A 20,383-nucleotide genomic window follows, 5' to 3' on the forward strand; every position below is an offset into this window, starting at 1 on the left:
GGCGAAAAACAGACTGCAGGCGGTCAAGGAAGGAGTGGAGAGAGAGGTGTGACTGAAGTTGACTTCCAATGTGTTTTATATGCAAAAAAGACCCCAAAACAACTATTCAGCCTGGTCGATTGCTGGCCAGAAAACTCTTTTCCTTCAAGAACATAACATTTTACAAGAAGCATTTGATTAAGTGCAAAGATTTCAGCTACAGTTTGCTTCCGAAATTTTATGGTTTTTTTAAAAATCTTTCAAATAACTTCTGCAATTTGGGAATTTTATATCACAGGAAACCATTCAGCCTATTGCGCCTGTTTAATGCCACTGCTCTGACTTTACTCCATATTTAAATTTTCATATATTTGCTTAAATACCCTTCCTATTAAGGAACCTTAAAACACTGCTCCCAACAGTGTTATAGAAAATGCAACCACAGTTGCACGATGCTATACATCTGTTGTGGTTTCCTCTTTCTCTCTGATTGCTGATTATTTGACAGGAAGTTAAAGTGGTTTGACAGGTAACAGTATACAAGCTGAGATATTTGCGGTGTCAGCATTAACATCATGTTGTATTTGATGTGGTTAGAAAACACTTGGCTCCATTCCAAAATGCTGTAACTCAGAGATCTTCAGAGCAGTCGCTTTTCTTTCCTAAGTTAGGAGAGCATGATGTATAATTTCAGTTTTCGTGCTTTCAAAGAACCTGGTAACTCACAAGTAAATGATCAGACTCTGAATTACAGAACTGCTCAATTTATGACTGTTGGCGAGCTGCAGGATCAGACAGCCTAATTCCAGTACTGTCCGTCTGTAACATAGGAACAGGATTTAACTCATGTATATATTGTAGAATCATATAGAAAGAAGAGGCCACTGAATTTTGCTGATGCCAGTTCCTCCACTGGAACTATTCCCCCACTCTCATCCGTTTTGCCAACACAAGATACAGTCAATTCACTTTACAATATACTCTGTGAAGCCCTCTGAGAAGTCTCGAAGACGTAATAAAGGGCTATATCAAATGCAAAGGTTATTATTTCTTGGATCTTTTTCTGCATCATTTAAATTCCCTTTTAAAAGTTCACACCACAGCTTCAAAAACCGTGGTTACTTAAGTAGAGAAAAACACCAGGGCAGAATTGTTGGGGTGAATGACCTGTTTGTGTGCTGGAATATTCTATTAACTTCTGTAGTTGACTTAAATCTCATGATGCTCCATTTTGTTCTATTTGATAGGCCTCTTTGTGTGAAGATGGCTAGCACCTCTGACCTGATCGGGATTCCATTCCCAGATCACAGCAGTGAACTCCTGTCCAGTTTAAATGAGCAGAGACAGAATGGTCTTCTATGTGACGTTGTCCTGATAGTAAAAGATCAGGAATATAGGACCCACAGGTCAGTCCTTGCGGCCTGCAGCAAATACTTCAAAACTCTGTTCACTGCAGACACACTTGCCGACCAGCACAGCGTTTACGAGATTGACTTTGTCACACCAGAGGCGCTTTCTGCAATTCTGGAGTTTGCTTACACATCAACCCTTACCATCAGCCCGTCAGATGTCAAAGACATTCTTAGTGCAGCACAACTGCTGGAGATCCAGTGCATCTCCAAGGTCTGCATAGACATCATGGACTCGAGTGGTGACATCATCAGTGAGGGAAATGAACCAGTGGAGCCATCAACCCAGATAGAACTTCAAGAACATCTCGAACAAGAGGTTGTCAAAGAATCTCCCCAGGAAGACATCAAAGATCTTCCCCTAGACCCTATTAAAGACCCTCAAGAAAATGTCCAAGCAGATTTTCAAAATGGTGAACATTGGATAAAAGATTACAATTTAGAAGGCACTTCCAATAAGCCTCATATGGATAAGCACCACGCTGAACCACCAAGGGATATCCTGAATGAATTACTGATCGGTGAGGCTAGTGGTCGCTTGGGTCCTGTACATGATTTCTCCTTAGATTCTTTGTTAAATGGAGGAATAAATTCGAGAGCGAATATATTAGATAGGAGAAACAATGTGTCTCCATTGAGATCAAGATTTTTTCCTCCCTATTGGAATAGCAACTATAATCCTTTCCCTTTGCTTAGAGAACACCAAGATATAGACCAGGTGCCTCTGAACTTGGTGGTAAAAAAGGAACAGATCAAAGAGGAGATCAAGGAAGATTTGCCATCAGCCACGAGCGCATGCGACTTTCTAAAGGATATGTTATTGCAAAGTAACCGGAACAACTTTGGAGCTGTAAAGGAGGAGCTTGATTTCCGTTCCTACCTGAGCATGTTGGATCCTTCATTCCTGGCAGCTGTCTACCCAACATGGACTCTAGAGGATGAGAAGAAGATGAGGCCAAAGGCATCTCAACAATGTCCCATTTGCAACAAAGTGATCCAGGGAGCGGGGAAGCTGCCACGGCACATGCGGACACACACAGGAGAGAAACCGTATACATGTAACATATGTGGAGTCCGTTTTACCAGGTTAGTAATGGTTTTGAGGTTCAGTTTGGTTCTTCTCTTTAGTGGGCATTCCATTGACGTTGTGTTAAATAATGAAAAGATATAATCAATTGGGAACTATTTGAGGACAAGAAAATATTCATTAACATTATAACTCGGGGTACAAAAGGGGAAGCCACAAAGAATGTTTTTCTCTCAGTGGAATCCTAGGGGTGGTTGTTGAAACAGAGTTAATTGGGCCATTTTTGTAGGGTGGGGGCAGCCACTTTTGTGGAAACCCATCATCATGCCAAACCAGCCAGACAGTTCCACGTATATTTGCCACCCACACATGGAATAATTTTTTGCCCACAAAATACAATCAATTCACTTTACAAAATATTTTGTGACACACTTTGAGATGTCTCAACTACCTGATAAAACTTTATATCAATGCAAGGATTGTTATTATTATAAATTTCCCTGTTTGGTATTTAAAAGTGAAGCGTGTGCAAAGGAAAATCACTGGATGGGTATGGTAAAGTTAAGGGAATTGGAATTAGGATAGATAGCTTGATCAATGAAGAAAAGACTAACATAAATAAAGTGCAGCCTTCTGTCAGTGTCGAGGGCGTTCTGAAACCTTACTTCTCTGGTGAAGGATGGTCTCTGACTTCAGCATGGAAATTGTGCAGGCATTTTAACTGATTGCGGGCATTTTGCAGATATTTTGACTGAGTGTTGAAGCCATTCATTGACATTGACTGGCTGATTGAATAATGGGGGAGATTTCTTCCACATTTCATTGATCTCTCTACCCTTTCTCCCCTTTCTATCTAAAATTCTTTGCGACTTCCCCTTGTATAACCCTAGTTTAAATTGATATTCTCTTGTCCTCGAATAATTGCTAATCAGAAATCTCTACTAATATTCACTGTTATCCTTAATTTGTTTGTAGATCGGGGTATTAAGGGATATGGGGGGAAAGTGGGAAATTAGAATTGAAAAGATTAGTTGCAATACAGATCAGCCATGGTCTAATTAAATGGCACAACAGGCTCGAAGGGCTGAATGGCCTACACCTGTTCCTATGTTCCTAAAGGGGAGAGTCCCAACGTTTCTCATGGTCTCGCCCTTCGGGCCACTGTTTTAAAGTTTGATCCCATATCATTATGAAACATCAGTATTCATTTATAAGCTGTTTTCCACAGTTCTTTAAAAGAACCAGATTCCAAATAAGGACATAAGAACTTAAGAATTAGGAGCAGGAGTAGCCCATTCGACCGCTCGAGCCTGTGCCCCGCCATTCAATAAGATCATGGCTGATCTTCAGACCTAACTCTAATTATCTGCCCTATCCCCATATCCCTTAATCCCTCTATTTTTTAAAAATCTCTCAGTCTTAGCCTTGAAGATGTTCAAGGACTGAGCATCTACAGCTTTCTGGGGAGTGAATTCCATAAATTCACTACCCTCTGAGTGAAGAAATGTTTCCTCAACTCTGTTCTAAAAGGCTGACCCTTAATTTTAAGACTGTGACCCCTGGTTATAGATTCTCCCACCGGGGAAACAGTCCCTCTGTGTCTACTTTATCAGCCCTTTAAGAATCTTATATGTTTCAATAAGATCTCCTCTAATTCTTCTGTACTCTGGAGAATATAGCCCTGGTTTATTCAGCCTATCCTCATTGGTCAGTCCCCTCATCCCTGCACCTACAAACTAACTCTTTGAGACTGGTGTACAGGACACCCAAATCCCTCTGAACACTAACACTATCTAATCTCTCCCCCTCTAGAAAGTAATCTGTTTTTCTATTTTTGCTACCTAGGTGAATAACTTCACACTTCCCCACATTAAATTCCATCTGGATTAATCTGGATTAAGACTGGATTCATTAAATTTCCAAAATTCGACACAATCTTAAGTACAATGATCTTAAAACTGAAACCTCATTAGGTCTCATGATAGAGAATATTTGTGTTAGCACTTTGCCAACCATTCATCTTCCAATATTTACTGGTATACTCCTGGGGCGGAGGGGGGGAAGCAGCGTCCTTTGGAACTGAACTGGTTTAGCAACGGATTGTCAGAATCAAACAAGCCTCTGTGATGGTCCCTAGTCCAGTTCCTGAGCCAGTCGTTATCAGATCTGTCATTATCAAGCTGAATAACTGCCTCCTATTCTTATATTCCTGACCAAGGATATCTGAATGTAATTGGAGCCCAACTGTTTCCTTCCTTCCCTCACCCCACTGAGATCAGGTATCTCAGCATAGAATGGAATTTCAATTTACAAGATTAAACCCTAGACCGAAACAGAAAGGTTTTCACCCGTTTTTTAATTTATGTAGGTACAAAAGAGAAATAAAATAATTTGCAGTTTGTCCAACAGAATTGATCCACACCAAGGTTACAGCACTGTCAGCTCCAGGCAGTAGGTATGAGTGATGGGGAGCTATATTAAATGCAGGATTATTATTTATTATAATTAACTCAAACTGAAACTCTTCTCCTTTTCTCCCTGCTCGGTGATCTCCATCATCTCCGTAAAGCAACTTGAGACATTCATCAAGTTGTTCAGGCAGCAAAGGCAATATCTTAATAATAATCCCTCCAAACAAACAATAATAAATTGGTCAGTTTCAATCCACCACTGTTTGTGGGACACTGCTGTGAGCAATTGACTGCCGCGATTTGCCCACAACTATACAATCAATTCACTTTTCAGTATATTCTGTGAAGCTCTTTGAGACATCTAGAAGACGTGAAAAGCACTATATCAAATGTAAGGATTATTATTATTATCTTCTTTCCTGGGGGTTGTGGTGACACCTATCTGTGTACATGGGAACTTCACGGAGGCTGAACAGAATTCTGACTGCAAACCTACAAGATGCTTTCTGCTTCCTTTTCCTCTTTGTTTCTTGCTTTGCAATTTTCTTTTCCCTGAAAGCATTTGATTCCCTTTTTTGTTCTATGTTGTATTCGCCCTCTAAATCAGCCTGGCTCAGTGAAATCACTCTCGCCTCAGTCAGCAGGTTGTGGGTTCAAGCCTAACTTTAAAACTTGAACTCAAACAGTCTAAGCTGACACTCCAGGTCAGTGCTAGGATGTGTTACATTTTTGGAGTAGCCATCCTTTGGATGAGATGTTAAAGTAGCTGCCTGTTCAGGTGGACGTTAAAAATCCCATGGCACTATTAGAAAAGAGGAGGGAGTTTCTCTCGATGTCTTAGCCAACAATCCCTTAAATAAAATTGGTCACTCACTCGATAGCTGTTTGTTGCTACTGTGAGTAAATTGTCTGTCACATTTGCCCACAAACACACAGTCACTCTACTTCACAGTAAATCCTATGAAGCACTTTGGGACATCCTGCCAGCACAACATGCAAACATTATTATTATTATTATTAAAATAGTAACTACATTTTACAGTAATGTCTATTAAGCACTTTGAGACATCCTCCAGATGTGACAGGCACCCTCTTGTACCTTTGTACAAGGGCCAAATAGATGCTTAACAATGACTATCACAGGGTGTTCGATGTAAAGAGGATTACAACTGTATATTCCTCACCCGATATACGTACTTACAATTTATAATAATCCTTGCATTTGATATAGAGCCTAATCATATTGTTGAGATATCTCAAAGCGCTTCACAGGATATACTGTAAAATGAATAATTTGTGGGCAAAAAACAGAAGCCAATTGTGCACAGCAAATTTCTAGCAAGGAAGCCTCAAGAGCGGGCAAATATTGTACCTGACAAATATTCTCTCACTTTACCCTATGATTGTTGAAGCCAATAGCATCTCTACCTTCTAGTGTGTTCTGTGAAGCGCTTTGGGACGTCCTCCCGACGTGAAAAGCGCTATATCAAATGCAAGGATTATTATTATTATTATCCTGGATGACATCAACTAACAGCCCAGTACCATGTCCCTTGGACTGTCTTTATGTCTTTATGGCTTAGCTGCTCACAGGAAAATCTCACCGAGCTATTGGGGGAAGCTATCCACACTCTCTTAGTTAAAAAATCTCCTCTGCCAACCAATGTAGTGCTGCCAAAGCTCCCACTGATGTTTTTCTATTTGTTTTGCGCAAACACCAACTTCCTGAGCAAATTTGTTTCCCCCACATACACATTTTTGATTGTGGGATGTTGCTGGTGTAGTAGATTAGCTACCATGTTCACTTAATTCTCTGTATCAATGCAAGTCTCTTTATTTCCAGATTTTTAACCCCCACCCTCCATCTCCACTAATTCAAATTAAACTATTCAGTGAGAGTAGGGAAGAGAGAGCATTAGTGAGAAAGGGAAAAAAAAGTCTGACAGAGTCAGTGCCAGAAAGAGAGCATTTAATAATAATCCTTGCATTCGATATTGTACCTTATCATGCTGTCAAGTCAGTATGAGAAACAGACAGTGTGAGGAAGAGTCAAATACAGACAGAAATGTTACTGAGAGATTGAAACCGACATGAAAGAAAGAGTCTGTCCCAGTATGTGGGAGACATGAGAGAAAAGGCTAGCTAATATAACTTATGATGAAAGTTTTTGGTTAGTACTGTATATTGTATTTCATAGGATGTCTTTATATTTTCCCTATTTCCATAACTTCTATGTAGCCAGTCCCAGTTTGTGTAGATCTCGGGGTTTCTGCTGTATTGTTAATGCTCAAGGTCTCAGTGTTCTCCAGTGATGTCCTGTATATCCTTTGATATCCTGAAGGTCTTCCTCTTCCACTACGCTTTCCTTCACACTTTTACCTCCATCCAGGACTGTGGAGTCCTGTAGCTCAGTGGTTAGAGCACTCGCCTTGCAAGTGAGAGACCTGAATTCAATTCCAGGCAGAGGGCGAAACCTCGGGCAAGTTTCCTTACTCCACACAGAGCCTAATAATAATCCCTCCAAAACCAAAACAATAATAAATTGGTCATTTTCAATCTACGACTGTTTGTGGGACATTGCTGTGCGCAATTGGCTGCCGCATTCGCCCACAAATATACAGTCAATTCACTTTACAGTGTGTTCTGTGAAGCGCTTTGGGACGTCCTCCCGACGTGAAAAGCGCTATATCAAATGCAAGGGTTATTATTATTATTATCCTTCCTGCCCTCCACCCCTCTTAATCCCAACTTCCAGCTCGGGTCCAAATCCCTGTCTAGCAACTTGGGATGTCTTCCCGACACGCTATATAAATGTAATTTGTTGTTGTTTGTGCTTTCAGACAGGACAAGCTGAAGATCCACATGAGGAAGCACACAGGAGAAAGACCATACACCTGTGTTCACTGCAGTGCCCGCTTCGTTCACAACTACGATCTGAAGAACCACATGCGCATTCACACCGGAGTGCGGCCATACCAGTGCCAGCACTGCTTCAAGAGCTTCACCCGCTCCGACCACCTGCACAGACACATCAAGAGGTTAAGCTGCCGCTTGCCCCGGCCTCGACGAGGGCGACGCCCAGCCGCCTGGCGCTCCGCCAGCCTCCTGTACCCTCTGGGAGCCACACAACCCGATCAAGGTGCTGCCAACTTCCTGGCACAAGAGGTGGGCAGGCTTCCCAATGCTGGTAAGCTGCAGCAGAGCCACGCTGAGAGCTTCTTTAACTCCAGGATCTTTGGCGGGGACCCGGAGAGGGAGATTCCCACTGCTCGGATGTTGAACGGGAATCACTTTGAAGACGAGAGCAATCGGGGGATCTTCACTTTGGCCCTGTCTCACACCAGCGCCTTTTCTCACCTGCCCCGGCAGTACTTTGCCACTGGAAACCCATGGGCCCCACGGTTTAACCCTACCATCCCCATGCAGGAGATCAGGCAGTAGAGGGCAGCTAGGGTTAGGATCTGAGAATGTCTTGAAAGAACGATGAACAACTGGCATAGAACCTGTACTCAGAACCCAAAGACCTAGCCAAGCCTACACTTTTAACTGTACATAAAACATTTGTAATGTGTAAAGCGTTGAATAGAAATTAATTTTGTGGACCACTGAATGATCTTGAAGTCGATCTATTATATAAATTGTATTTAAACTGAGAAGGAGATAAAACAAAACCCAAAGAGAATTTGAATATTGTAACTTAACGTGAACTTGAACACATGCCTTTCTTTCCGAATGTGTTTGCGTGTGGGAGAAACATCGGATTATTTTTCTAATGTAATGTATCTCACTTAATTAGCTCAAGCGAGTTTGCCTTAGTGTTTAAAGTGGACAATGACCTCAGTTTGAATGCAGAAACTAAAGCTCTGAGGCAAGACTCTGACTTCAATCTCAACCTTAAAATCATTGTCATAGATTTTTAAGATCATTTGAGATTACAGAAAAACCTTAAATTCAGTCTTTGTTTGGAAGTCAGTTTCCACCTGTTCTTAAAAATACTACATTTAAGAATTTTTAAAATTCTGCACAATCTTAAATTGTCAGAGGATGGTTTTAAGTAAGAGACAATGAAAGGTTGGGCCTCTGTTCTCTTGCCGGCACATGCAGAATTGTTTTGTTATTTGCTGCATTATCACCTGTTCTCTGGATCTCCCTTCCAAAACCACTTTGTTTTGCTACCTCTTTCCCTGCCAGCAAAACACTGAAAATGATTTTTGGGTTTTGGTCAATATCATTATTATTAATAATTATTTTATTTTCCTTTAGGCTCAACTACAAAATTTGTTAAATGCTTTCAAACATTCTGTTACATGAAGGGCAATGGATCAGTGGCAATTGTTGTCATCTATTTAGCCACATGGGGGCATCACAGCTGATCCCAAATCATACCCTCATCTGACATCCACACACACAGCTTCCAGCAGGAGGCTCTGGATACTAATTTGAGCGAGAACTCTGACCTCCTTTCCTGTTTCTAACCCCTCAGGCGACCTGTAACCTCAATTGCTCCATTTTAGATAAGCTAAGTTTCATTGTTATCAAATTTAAAGAATTTTAATTAAATAAAAACTACTGCATTTCCACTTGACATCAGAGGGCACAAATTTAAGATGATTATCAAAATAACGAAGGAAGCCATTTGACCCATCATGGCTGTGCTTGCTCTCTAAAAGAGCTATCTATTTGGTCACCTTTTCCCCTCCCATTTTATATTTTCGACTTGTGTTCTTGGTTGAGTATTCCCTATACTAATAATATTTATGCCCTCTAGACAACAACAACTTGGATTTATACAGATGTATTTATATTATATTAGGACATCAGCTCACTGAACAGTGTTCTCTTTATTTGCCTTATCAAAGCCCCTCATAAGCTTAAATACTTCTGATAATAATAATAATAATCCTTGCATTTGATATAGAGCCTTATCACGTCTTCGAGATATCTCAAAGTGCTCCTTGGGTTTTCTTTCAGACTCTATTCTAGTCCGTCTGTAGTACCCCCTCATAAGTAAAGCCTCTCAGCCTGGTATTCTAGTAAATCTCTGTTCTCTTAATGCCTTGGCATTCTTCCTGAAATGTTGCTGCCCACAGCTCTATACACCTGGGCCTTTTAATATGTAACTTTCTCGTTTTCTATGCACTTTAGTCACTTGATGTTGGGTCCTGATCGTTGTCGCTAGCTGGGATTCAGTTGATATTTTCACCAATTTGTTTCGATTTTGCTACCAAAAAGCAGTGTGAATGTTTTTCTTTTCAAAAAGCACTTGCATTTTAACGTTTAGATAACTAGCAGGGGATGCTGTGGTTATTCCACCATGCAGCGGCCCTAGTAAACCTCAGCCTTGATACTAAACTGCACAGTATCACTTTGTTCTATCAATCTGGGGATAGATGCACTGCTTGGCTGGTCACTCAGTATCACTCACCTGTTCTTAAGGGAATTAGTATCAATACAAATTCCTACTTGAAAGGACACTTTCAGAAAATGTGCAAGGCTTTAGGATTTTGTCATCTGGTTTATTTCCTGTTACACTTCTGCTTTTTAAAAAGTAGCGTACATCACATAACCAATACAATCACAGAAATATATGTATTAGATCGAGGAAAGTACTTGGGTTTTTTTACAAAATTGAAAGTGGCCATTTTTAAAGATCACATATTTTACAGAGGGATAAGGAACATATGTTTTATTTAACACAGAGCTGTGGTGAGGAGGTGAAGGGACTGACCTGTGTAATAGTGAAGGACAAGAATCTATTTTGGACAAGTGCTTTCAGAAATGGTGAGGCACTAAAAAAAAAACCCAAGTACTTTCCTCGATCTAATACATATATTTCTGTGATTGTATTGGTTATGTGATGTACGCTCACTTTTATATAAAATAGTAAAATTATATAAAACGGTAAAATTGGTGCTGACTTTCGAACAGTGAACCAAGAATGGAAACGACTTCCATGTTTTTGTTTGAGATTTACCAGCGATGAGGAATTTTATACTGCTTGGTAGATCTATAAATCTAAATAACACAAGTCTTAATTTGCATCCCATTTTGGGTGCAAACCATTGATTATCCAGCACTTTGGGATGTCCTTATGTGAAAGGCTCTATATAAATGCAACTTGTTGTTGAATATTGCATTTGGGATGCTCACATTCCTTTTTATAGTAACAGGAGGAAGCTGTTCTGCCCATTGAGCCTGATGCACCATTTTCTTACTTCACAATAGATATTTCAGTCCCATTTCTCAGTTTCTCTTATCCAAGATCTTTTAAACATCCTTCTGAGGGCAGTGCGTTCCATCTTCTCACAGCCTCTGTGTGAAAAGTCATGCATTGCAAAGGATGGGCAGTCCCCACTTCTGAGTATGTTCATGCAATCTGTGGCCATTATGTCAACCCTCATGTCATGATCCATTTCATTTTACCTCTGAAGCAGCTTAGTGGCCACTTAAAGGGGGGATATTAATGGTCCTATTTCCAGCACCTTGGGACGTCCTACCAATATGAAAGGCGCTTTACAAATGTAATTGGTTGTTTGCTGTTATGTCCTTGGAATGAGGATAAGGCAAGCACTGGAAGATCCCACTACATCCAGGACTACCTATGGCTCTCCTTGCTGCTATTCTCTGACCTTTTTCCAGGTAGCAAATGTTCATTCCTTACCACCAGACAGTGAAATAGGCCAATTAGGAACAGGAGGTCATTCAGCCCATTGAACCTGCTCTATTGTTTTGTTATGTCAAAGTAAATCACACAAGATTGGTTTGGATGAAGAAAGCTCTTTGGCCAATTGGATTTCAGCCTTGCAGAATACCGACCCTACCATCTGCCCATCATAACATCAAGCATTTTTAAATGAGTCTAGTATCCTGGCCTCAACCAACTTTCTAATCCCATTTTCCTGCTTTTTCTCTGTATCCCATTAATACTCTTACTTTCTTAAATACTCCTCCAGCACCTTGGGACATCCCCCCGACTTGAAAGGTGTTATACAAATGTAATTTGTTGTTGTTGTAGCAACGTCACATCTCACCCACAAAATATACAGTCAATTCACTTTACAGTATATTCTGTGAAGTGCTTTGAGACATCTCAAAGACATGAAGGCCTATATCAAATGCAAGGATTATTATTATCCCAGTGCTGCTGGGGACTCAATCAAACATCTCACCGTGTCTTCAAATTTTAAATGCAATTCAAACCCAGAGCTGGAATCTCCCATGTTATAGTGTGTACAGAATACTCCAGAATTGTGGCTCGACAGGTAATGACTTTGTTTATTTTTTGATCTGTGTATCTGGAAATGCAGAGGCTTTATTGGAAAAAAGATCATTTAAATTTCGAACATGGGTAGGAAATGTATTGCCAAGAAATAATGTTTATAAATTATCATGTCACAACGTCTGGCTTCTTCCCTGTTGCGTGTCCACTACTTCATAACCACTAACTGCCATCTCTGCATCTGATCCTGGCGATTGAGGATAAGACCATCAGAATTTTTATGAGAGAATTGGATATGCATTTGAAGAGGAAGAAAGTTTATAGGGAAAGCAGGGAATTGGGATTGAAATAACAGGGAAGCTAGCACCAACGAAGGGTCAGTGTCCGAATAGTCTTCTGTGATATTATTTCTATAGCGACTGATATTTGCTTAATTATTTATCTGATGGAAATGTCCATATACAGTAAACTCCTGCTAACTCAACACTGGCTTAACTTGTCATTGGAGTTCTGTAGCATGTTGGTAGTGCTCACCTCGCAAGCGAGAAGACCTGGATTTGATTCCTAGGTGGGGCGATATCTTAGGCAAGTTTCCACATCCCTCTGTTTACCCAGCAGTGAGCAGCAACCCAGTTGTCAGTGGATTGGTGGATTGCTTTCTGGGGATAATAATCCCTTCAAATAAATAAAAAAATATTTTGACTGTGGGACACTGTTGTGTGCAATTGGCTGGTGCATTTTGCATTCAAAATAGACAGTCAATTCACTTTACAGTATATTCTGTAAAGCACTTTGAGACATCTCAATGACTTGATAAGACGCTTTGTAAATATAAGGACTATTATCATCATATGATACACCTAACTCATCACTCTGGATAACAGCCTTTTTCTCTTGGAATGATGAGTTATCAGGAGTTTACTGTATTTTGTCTGACCAAAGTGCCTGATATTTGCTTGATGGAAGTTTGGTAATAGCTGGTTAAACAATTGCACGCTGAGGGTATATGAATGTCTGCTGTTGTCTCGTGGTTGATTTAATAAACGTTTGGATGGATTGGAAGACTTACAGCTCTGGAAGGATAGTTACCAAACTTCTTTAAAGTTCAGAAGTTCATCTTGGCAGGAACGAGCTCAATGACCAGCTGATTCTACGTGCAGCTTAATCTATGGTTGACTCGGGGTACCAGTAGCCTCAACATAACTTGGGATATAATTCTCAACTGGTCTACAACTGAGAGACAACACAATACTTCCTAACGTTACCAGCAGATGGGGCTCTTGTCAGATTTTCTGGTGTCTGAGCTCCAACGTGTTCAGACCAGAGGCTGAATGAACTTACACCGATCACTGGGAGTGACTATCATTCTTTTCAATGACCTTTAATTGATTCCTGATTTTAAAACAGAGCACACATTCCAAGCATGTCTGGACTCTACCTGAACTGTGGTTTGTGGCAGAAAATTATACATTTAAAGGACCGTAAAGGTTATTATGATTGGGCTGATTCCAAAGTACATTTGTTGTTCGACTTCAATATTACTGTGATGTCTTCTTTCCTCATATAGGTGGATGTAAGAGACTGAACCCACTCACTCCCCTCTTCCACACTCTGCCTATCTCTAGTCCTGCTCTCCTGTGTCTGTGTGGTGACTACATTCTGGTATGTGTTTCACATAACTAGATAACTCCAATTATGTGATGGCTGGATAATGATCAGACAGGAATGTTACCTGGTACCCCTCCCTCACCCAAAAGACGCTGCGGTCGGTTCTCAAATTGTACTGTGCTCTAGCCTGACCACACCGAGGTTGTAAGAACATTTTCCTTAAAATGTATTAGGATCTTTTAGGATTATGGAACATTATTAAGCTGTCTTACTTTGAACCCATTGTGGATGCGGGATATCCTACATCCCATAGCCCAACATTATAGATATACTGTACTTCAAAGGCAATGATTAAACGTCAATCCCACCTGACCACCTACAGTATTAGAGCAAACATTTGCTTAAAACATTGCGAATACTGTAACTGTGGTACACTTCAGGTTTCTAGATCAATCAGATATTTTCACGTCATATGTGCTGTAAGCAACCAGAGCTGCAACAGGTTTGTGCTAGAATCGTGGCTGACCAGCCAGACATGATGTCAGCGGCAACCTAACGATCCAGGACTAGTAACCATCTAATTTTGCTGCCCCTTTATAACCAATGTCTTCACTTTTTTGATCCAAGATACTGTATTAAAATGGGGTTTCCCTGTGTCATTATTCAAGCAGACGATGAACATTGGATCCTCTCGCGATCTATTTGATCTGTCAAAACAGTAACAGTATCAGGCAGGTGTCGATATACATAATACCTAAGAATTGAGGAATGAGAGTGGTCCATTTGGTCCATCAAGCTTGCTCTACTGAATGCCAGTCCATGCACTACCCTTCATCCAACTTCTCTTTTTGATCATTTATACATTACTTTCTTCAACCTGTGAATCATTTCCGCATCTCTGGCTTTCCTGTCCAAAATAATATCACTCAGTCATCTTGCCTCAGTCCTGCTCAGTTCTTCTCTAATTTTAAGGTCCTTTTGTCCATCTCATTGTCCATCCAATGTCTTCAAAAAAATCTTGAACATATCTATCTCATCATGTAACAACCATGAATACTTTTCATTACCAAAACTTTGACAAGTTTGTTTTGAAATTCTGTATATAATTTAATGGATGAAGACCATTACAGATGTGCGTAGAGACCAGTGTAATTAATGATTCACACGGGCATTTATTTCAGATACTGAACTGGCAGGTCCTGGGAGTGTTATATATAAGAACGTTTTTGTTAGATGGCACTTTCTTTGCAACTCAGGTTTGTTAAGGAGGAATAACTACTGAGTTAGGTAACTTGATTTTGATATCTAATAACTGCTGGAAACATGTGCATGGTTGTGTCTTAGCTATGGTGTGCGAATCACCTGCTGGCACTCACTGTCAAGGCTCACAGCTAAATGATAACCACTGGTGCTTGTGGAACCATACCCCAGTTTGAGTCATCACATTTAATGACGAGGCAGCCTAGTTAAAACCCACAAGATGAATCACCAATTTTCTGTGGGATTGTTATCCAGGGCAATGGGAGAAACTTCTGTTTTCCAATAGTGCCACTGGATTTTTAAGATCTAGCTGGAAATGAATAGATGGACTTTGATTTCACAGCTCATTTAAAGGACAGACAATGCAATGCTTCCAGTGTTGCACTGGGGCATCAGCCTGGACTGTGAGCTCAATACCAACTGTGGGGACTTAGATCCACAACCTACAAACCCAGAAGCAAGAGTGCTACCAACTCAGTCAAACTGCCACTGAAAGAAAAAGGTGATAGAAAAAAAGCACCTCATGGCAAAAAAAAATTGTAGCTTGACTTTTGCTTTGCAGACTCAACATTCCCCTAAGCAAATGTTACATTTCATGGATTGCAGTTGATGAATGTTATTTATTTCAGCCCACTGACTGTGTTGGTTTTATCTGCAGACTGCCCTTGAGACTGGTACTCATTCCCAAGTTTGTTCTGTTACACAGTGCGTTCTCCCCCGCCATTCTGAATATGTATAAATAAAGCTTCAAGGATGAGCTTCCCCCTCTGCACATGTCCAGCAGAGATTCTCTTCAGTTTTACTTCATCCCACAGTTTATAAAAACGCTAACGATTTCTCAAGATCCCAAGAGAGGTTTGTATCAAGAGGCCATACAAGGCTCTCACCCTTCTAGAACATTCCCACCATTACAGCATTAAGATATTTCTTAAATTAGTCCTTGACCACTATTTCTGGTAACCTGTTCCAGCTGTTGTCACCATCTGTGCAAAGAAATACATCCTGGTGGCAGCCGTAAACTTACCCTTTACATACCCCCGAGCCTGTGACCTCTCATTTTATTCAGGATCTCACCATAGGTTTTCCCTTTAATTAGGACTGTCTCCATTGTGTCTTTGCTCGTGCGAGACTGCACTTTACTTCAGTTTCATTTCCCACTCTTTCTTCTATACCCTTTCATGTTACTTTTTCTAAGCATTAAAGGAACAAAGTATTCATCCATTTCTCTTTTAAATGCTCATATGAACTTAGCTTCAATAGCCGTTTGTGGTGAGGCATAGAACCTTACATGGCAGAACACGGCCATTTGGCCCATTATGGTTCTTTGAAAGAGTAACCCATTGAGTCCCATTTTATTTGCCTCATCCCCATACCTCTTCTTCAAATGGTTCCTTTTTAGATATCCCTCTTCAAAGTTAATGTGGATCCTGCTCCCAGCATTCCCGAACAGCAGTGATCTGGTGAGTTACTAATGAGATCTGTGTGAATGGTTAATGGGAAGTGGAAATCAACATCGAAACCCGATTAAAGAAAACACAAAACAAACTTTACAATGAGACAAAACAATTGGTCCCATGAAGCTTGGTCTGTCTAGCGGTTTGGTGCTGCAATCTTGCTCACTCTTGTGAGTAAATTAATGAGTGCGGTGAATGGGATTCTGCCGGGTTAAACATTAAACTATCTGTCTGTCAGACATCAAGTCCTGGATGAGAGCTAACTTTCTTCAGTTGAACGTCAACAAGACCGAGGCTCTCCTGATTGGTTCCCATCAGTGCCTCCACACCTCAGGCGCTGACAGCATCACCATCCATGGTTGCACACTCCACCTTACTGAGCCAATCCGGATTGTTGGCGTTTAGTTTGAACCTCAACTATCACTTCTGCCCCACATCTATGCATAACCTCCTCTGCCTTCCCCCACTGCCGAAACATCGCCCGGCTCCGCCACTGTCTCACACTGCAGGCCACCGAAACCCTCATACATCCTCATAACATCCAGTCTCGTCTACGCAAACTCCCTAGTTGTTGGCCTCCCCAACTCCTCCCTCTATAGGCTGCAGATCATCCAGAACTCTGCAGCCTGTGCCCTCTCCCATACCAGGCTCTGTGACCCTAACACCCCCATCCTTGCCTGACTCCACTGGCTTCCCATCAGACAGAGGATACAGTTCAAGATCCTGGTCCTCACCTTTAAAGTCCTCCATGGCCTTACTTCCTCCCTACTTCTACGACCTCCTAATCCTCTATCAACCTGCTGACTCCCTCCGCTCAGCGGGCTCCAGTCTGCTTCACATCCCCCGCCTTGCCTGCCCCACCAATGGCAGAAGGGCCTTCAGCCTCTCTGCCCCACCCTCTGGAACTCCATCCCGCAGTCCGTGCGTCTTGCCCCCTCCCTTGCCTTATTCAAGACCCTCCTCTTTGACCATACCTTCGGTCACCCACCTTCCTCTCTGCCTTCTAGCCTCCCCGATCCGAACCCCCGGCTTGGGTCCAAAACACTGATTGTCCAGAGCGTTGGGATGTCCTTCCGACGTGAAGGATGCTATACAAGTGTAATTTTATGGTCGTTGTCTGGAACATGGAGTTTTCCATTGGTTTGCTTGATGGCAATTTAAAAAAATGAACTGATAAAGCATATTGATGTGTGCAGGATAGCTACCACGTTTGCCTACAAAATAGTCCATTTTTACTTCACAGTAAAAACCTGTAGTGCTCTTTCGAGACATCCTTCTGATATGAAAGGTGCTGTATAAAAGCCAAGGCTTATTACTCATAGTAATTTGGTCACTCAATCCACGACTTTTTATGGGACGCGGCTGAATGCCATCGGCTGCCACATTTCGCCCACAAAATAATAGTCGATTCACTTTACAGTAAGTTCTGTGAAGCGTTTGGAGATGATAATAATCGTTGCATTTGATATAAGTCCGTATCACGCCATTGAGACGTCTCAAAGCCTTTTATGTCGCGTTTTCACGTCCGAAGGATATCTCGATAGAGCATCGCAGGATTTCACTGCGGAGATCTTATCGACGTGATACGGCGCTGTATCAAACACAAGTATTATCACTAAGAGGTTATTTCTCGGGGCCACAGATGGATGGAACAGTGTTTTCCGAAGCACCGAAGGCACAAGGAGTGGATTGAGTTTCCCCCCAAAAAAAACTTTTCATTTTTTTTTGTGGATGAAAACAATCCCCAACGCACTGACTGTGGGCGAAACGGATTTCAAAGTCGTCGGCAAAACGACGTGTGCCCTCGGGAGCGGCGGCAGTTTTCCCAACCGGGACCGTCACTCAGGAGGACGAGGAAGATAAAGGTGGGAAAGGGTTTGAACGTCAGTGAGTGAGTGAGTGACTGAGCGACACCGCCATTGAGGTTGGAGCCGATTGACATGGCGGAGGGAGCAGCTCCACACACACACACACACACACACACCTCCCCCACCACCGTATACGATCCGCCATAGCTTCGGACACCGAATTCATTTAATTTGAAGCCGTTTCCATTCTCGCCGTCAATCTCACACCCTCATCCTCCCCGCACTACATTGCAGAGTCACGCACGGCGGCAGGATACCGGCCTCCTCCTGGGCGGTGCTGCGGCGCCACACAAAAAGTTTTTTTTTCTCTCGTCCGAAGCGTCAACCAAACCTGATTCCACCGGATCTTTCCCCCTCCCCCCGCGCGCGCGCCCGGCCCGGCCCGCCCCGCCCAGGATGATTGACGGCGGCGCGCTCCAATCACAACGCGGAACCGGGACGCCGCGCCACGTCACTCGACCAACCAGCGCCCGGGAAGAAGCGTCCGACGCCCGTGTGTGGGCGGCGCGGGGGGGGGGGGGGAGAGAAGGCGGGATTTCCAGGTCGCGAGCGGCCGGTGAGGTGAGGTGAGGTTAGGTTGAGCGGCGGCCGCCGTCAATCACAGGGAGGAGAGGGAGAGGGAGAGAGAGGGGGAGAGATCGGGGCGGTCGGGGAGCGGAGCGGTGTAAACAATGAGCATAGTTTTTTTTATATAAAAAAGATTGATCTGCGGTCAGTTGGAAGGCGAAAGCTTTTTTTAAAGAAGAATTTGAAGAAGAAAAAAAATAAGCCGCTTCTTTGTGGCGCGAGGAGGCGACGCAGCGGCTCCTTACCGGCTCCTTCCCCTCGAGCGGGCGGCTGGCGGTTGGCGAGCGCGCGGCGCCCGGACGGTTTGAATATTTGAAGCGTCGGAGCGGCCGTTAGGACCGTTGGGAGCCGGAGATTTCCCGCCGCTTCTCCCCCGCCCCCCCCACCACCCACCACCGCGGTCCCGCTGCCGTCCTCAGCGGCCGACACTCTCCCTCTCTCTCTCTCTGTTCTCTATCCACGCCACCACCGCCGACCGGGGAGAGAGGAGGAGGTCCCGGCCCCCCGGGCCCCGGCCATGTCGATCTTACCGTTCACCCCGCCTATCGTCAAGCGTTTGTTGGGTTGGAAGAAAGGCGCCGAGCCGCAGTCGCCCTCCTCCGCCTCCCCCTCGCCCTCCTCCTCCTCCTCCTCTTCGTCCTCCTCGTCCCCGTCCCAGCAGCCGCCGCCGCCGCCGCAGAATAACGGTCAGGACGACAAATGGTGCGAGAAAGCCGTCAAGAGCCTGGTGAAGAAGCTGAAGAAGACGGGGCAGCTGGACGAGCTGGAGAAGGCCATCACCACCCAGAACTGCAACACCAAGTGTGTCACCATCCCCAGGTAAGCGGGGCCGGGGCCGGGGCCGGGCCTGCGGGGAGGCCAACACCGCCTCGCGCTCTCTCTCTCTCTCTCTGCTTCTCTTCCCTCCTTCACGCTCTCTCATCTTCTTTCCGCTCCTTCCTTCCCCCTCTCTCTCTCTCCTCGCCTATCCCATCCCTCCTTCTCTTCCCTCTCTCCTCTCCTTCTCTTCCCTCTCTCTCCTCTCCTTCTCTTCCCTCTCTCTCTCTCCTTCTCTTCCCTCTCTCCCCTCCTTCTCTTCCCTCCTTCTCCTCCTCTTCCCTCCTTCTCCTCCTCTTCCCTCCTTCTCCTCCTCTTCCCTCTCTCTCCTCCTCCTCTTCCCTCTCTGTCCTCCTTCTCTTCCCTCTCTCCCCTCCTTCTCTTCCCTCTCTCCCCTCCTTCTCTTTCCCCTCCCTCCCCTCCTTCTCTTCCCTCTCTCTCCTCTCCTTCTCTTCCCTCTCTCCCCTCCTTCTCTTCCCTCTCTCCCCTCCTTCTCTTCCCTCCTTCTCCTCCTCTTCCCTCCTTCTCCTCCTCTTCCCTCTCTCTCCTCCTCCTCTTCCCTCTCTGTCCTCCTTCTCTTCCCTCTCTCCCCTCCTTCTCTTCCCTCTCTCCCTCCTTCTCTTTCCCCTCCCTCCCCTCCTTCTCTCCCTCTCTCCCCTCCTTCTCTTCCCTCTCTCTCCTCTCCTTCTCTTCCCTCTCTCCCCTCCTTCTCTTTCCCTCCCTCCCCTCCTTCTCTCCCCTCTCTCCCCTCCTTCTCTTCCCTCT

At 43.5% G+C, this 20,383-nt stretch overlaps 2 protein-coding genes and 1 long non-coding RNA gene across 6 annotated transcripts in view; 2 read left to right on the forward strand and 1 right to left on the reverse strand.

The window, feature by feature from the left end:
* LOC103187352 (zinc finger and BTB domain-containing protein 7C) overlaps positions 1–9,684 on the forward strand; it is a 72,497-nt gene extending 62,813 nt beyond the window's left edge. For all 3 annotated transcript variants that reach the window (XM_007906802.2, XM_007906804.2, XM_007906803.2), the window contains 2 exons: positions 1,227–2,474; positions 7,667–9,684. In XM_007906802.2, the coding sequence (XP_007904993.1) occupies positions 1,227–2,474; positions 7,667–8,267 (1,849 nt within the window). In that variant the 3' untranslated portion in view covers positions 8,268–9,684. The remainder of the gene's footprint in view (positions 1–1,226; positions 2,475–7,666) is intronic.
* LOC121849380 overlaps positions 1–19,409 on the reverse strand; it is a 28,941-nt gene extending 9,532 nt beyond the window's left edge. Inside the window, exons 1-2 of the long non-coding RNA XR_006085200.1 lie at positions 19,333–19,409; positions 2,269–2,319 (exon numbers count right to left, since the gene is read on the reverse strand). This is a non-coding gene — a long non-coding RNA (uncharacterized LOC121849380). The remainder of the gene's footprint in view (positions 1–2,268; positions 2,320–19,332) is intronic.
* smad2 (SMAD family member 2) overlaps positions 19,226–20,383 on the forward strand; it is a 63,220-nt gene continuing 62,062 nt past the window's right edge. For both annotated transcript variants that reach the window (XM_042336063.1, XM_042336072.1), the window contains exon 1: positions 19,226–19,621. In XM_042336063.1, coding sequence (XP_042191997.1) covers positions 19,320–19,621 — 302 coding nt within the window. In that variant the 5' untranslated portion in view covers positions 19,226–19,319. The remainder of the gene's footprint in view (positions 19,622–20,383) is intronic.

The sequence above is a fragment of the Callorhinchus milii genome, unplaced genomic scaffold, assembly GCF_018977255.1.
Source record: "Callorhinchus milii isolate IMCB2004 unplaced genomic scaffold, IMCB_Cmil_1.0 Scaffold1, whole genome shotgun sequence".
In the NCBI taxonomy this organism is placed as follows: domain Eukaryota; kingdom Metazoa; phylum Chordata; class Chondrichthyes; order Chimaeriformes; family Callorhinchidae; genus Callorhinchus; species Callorhinchus milii.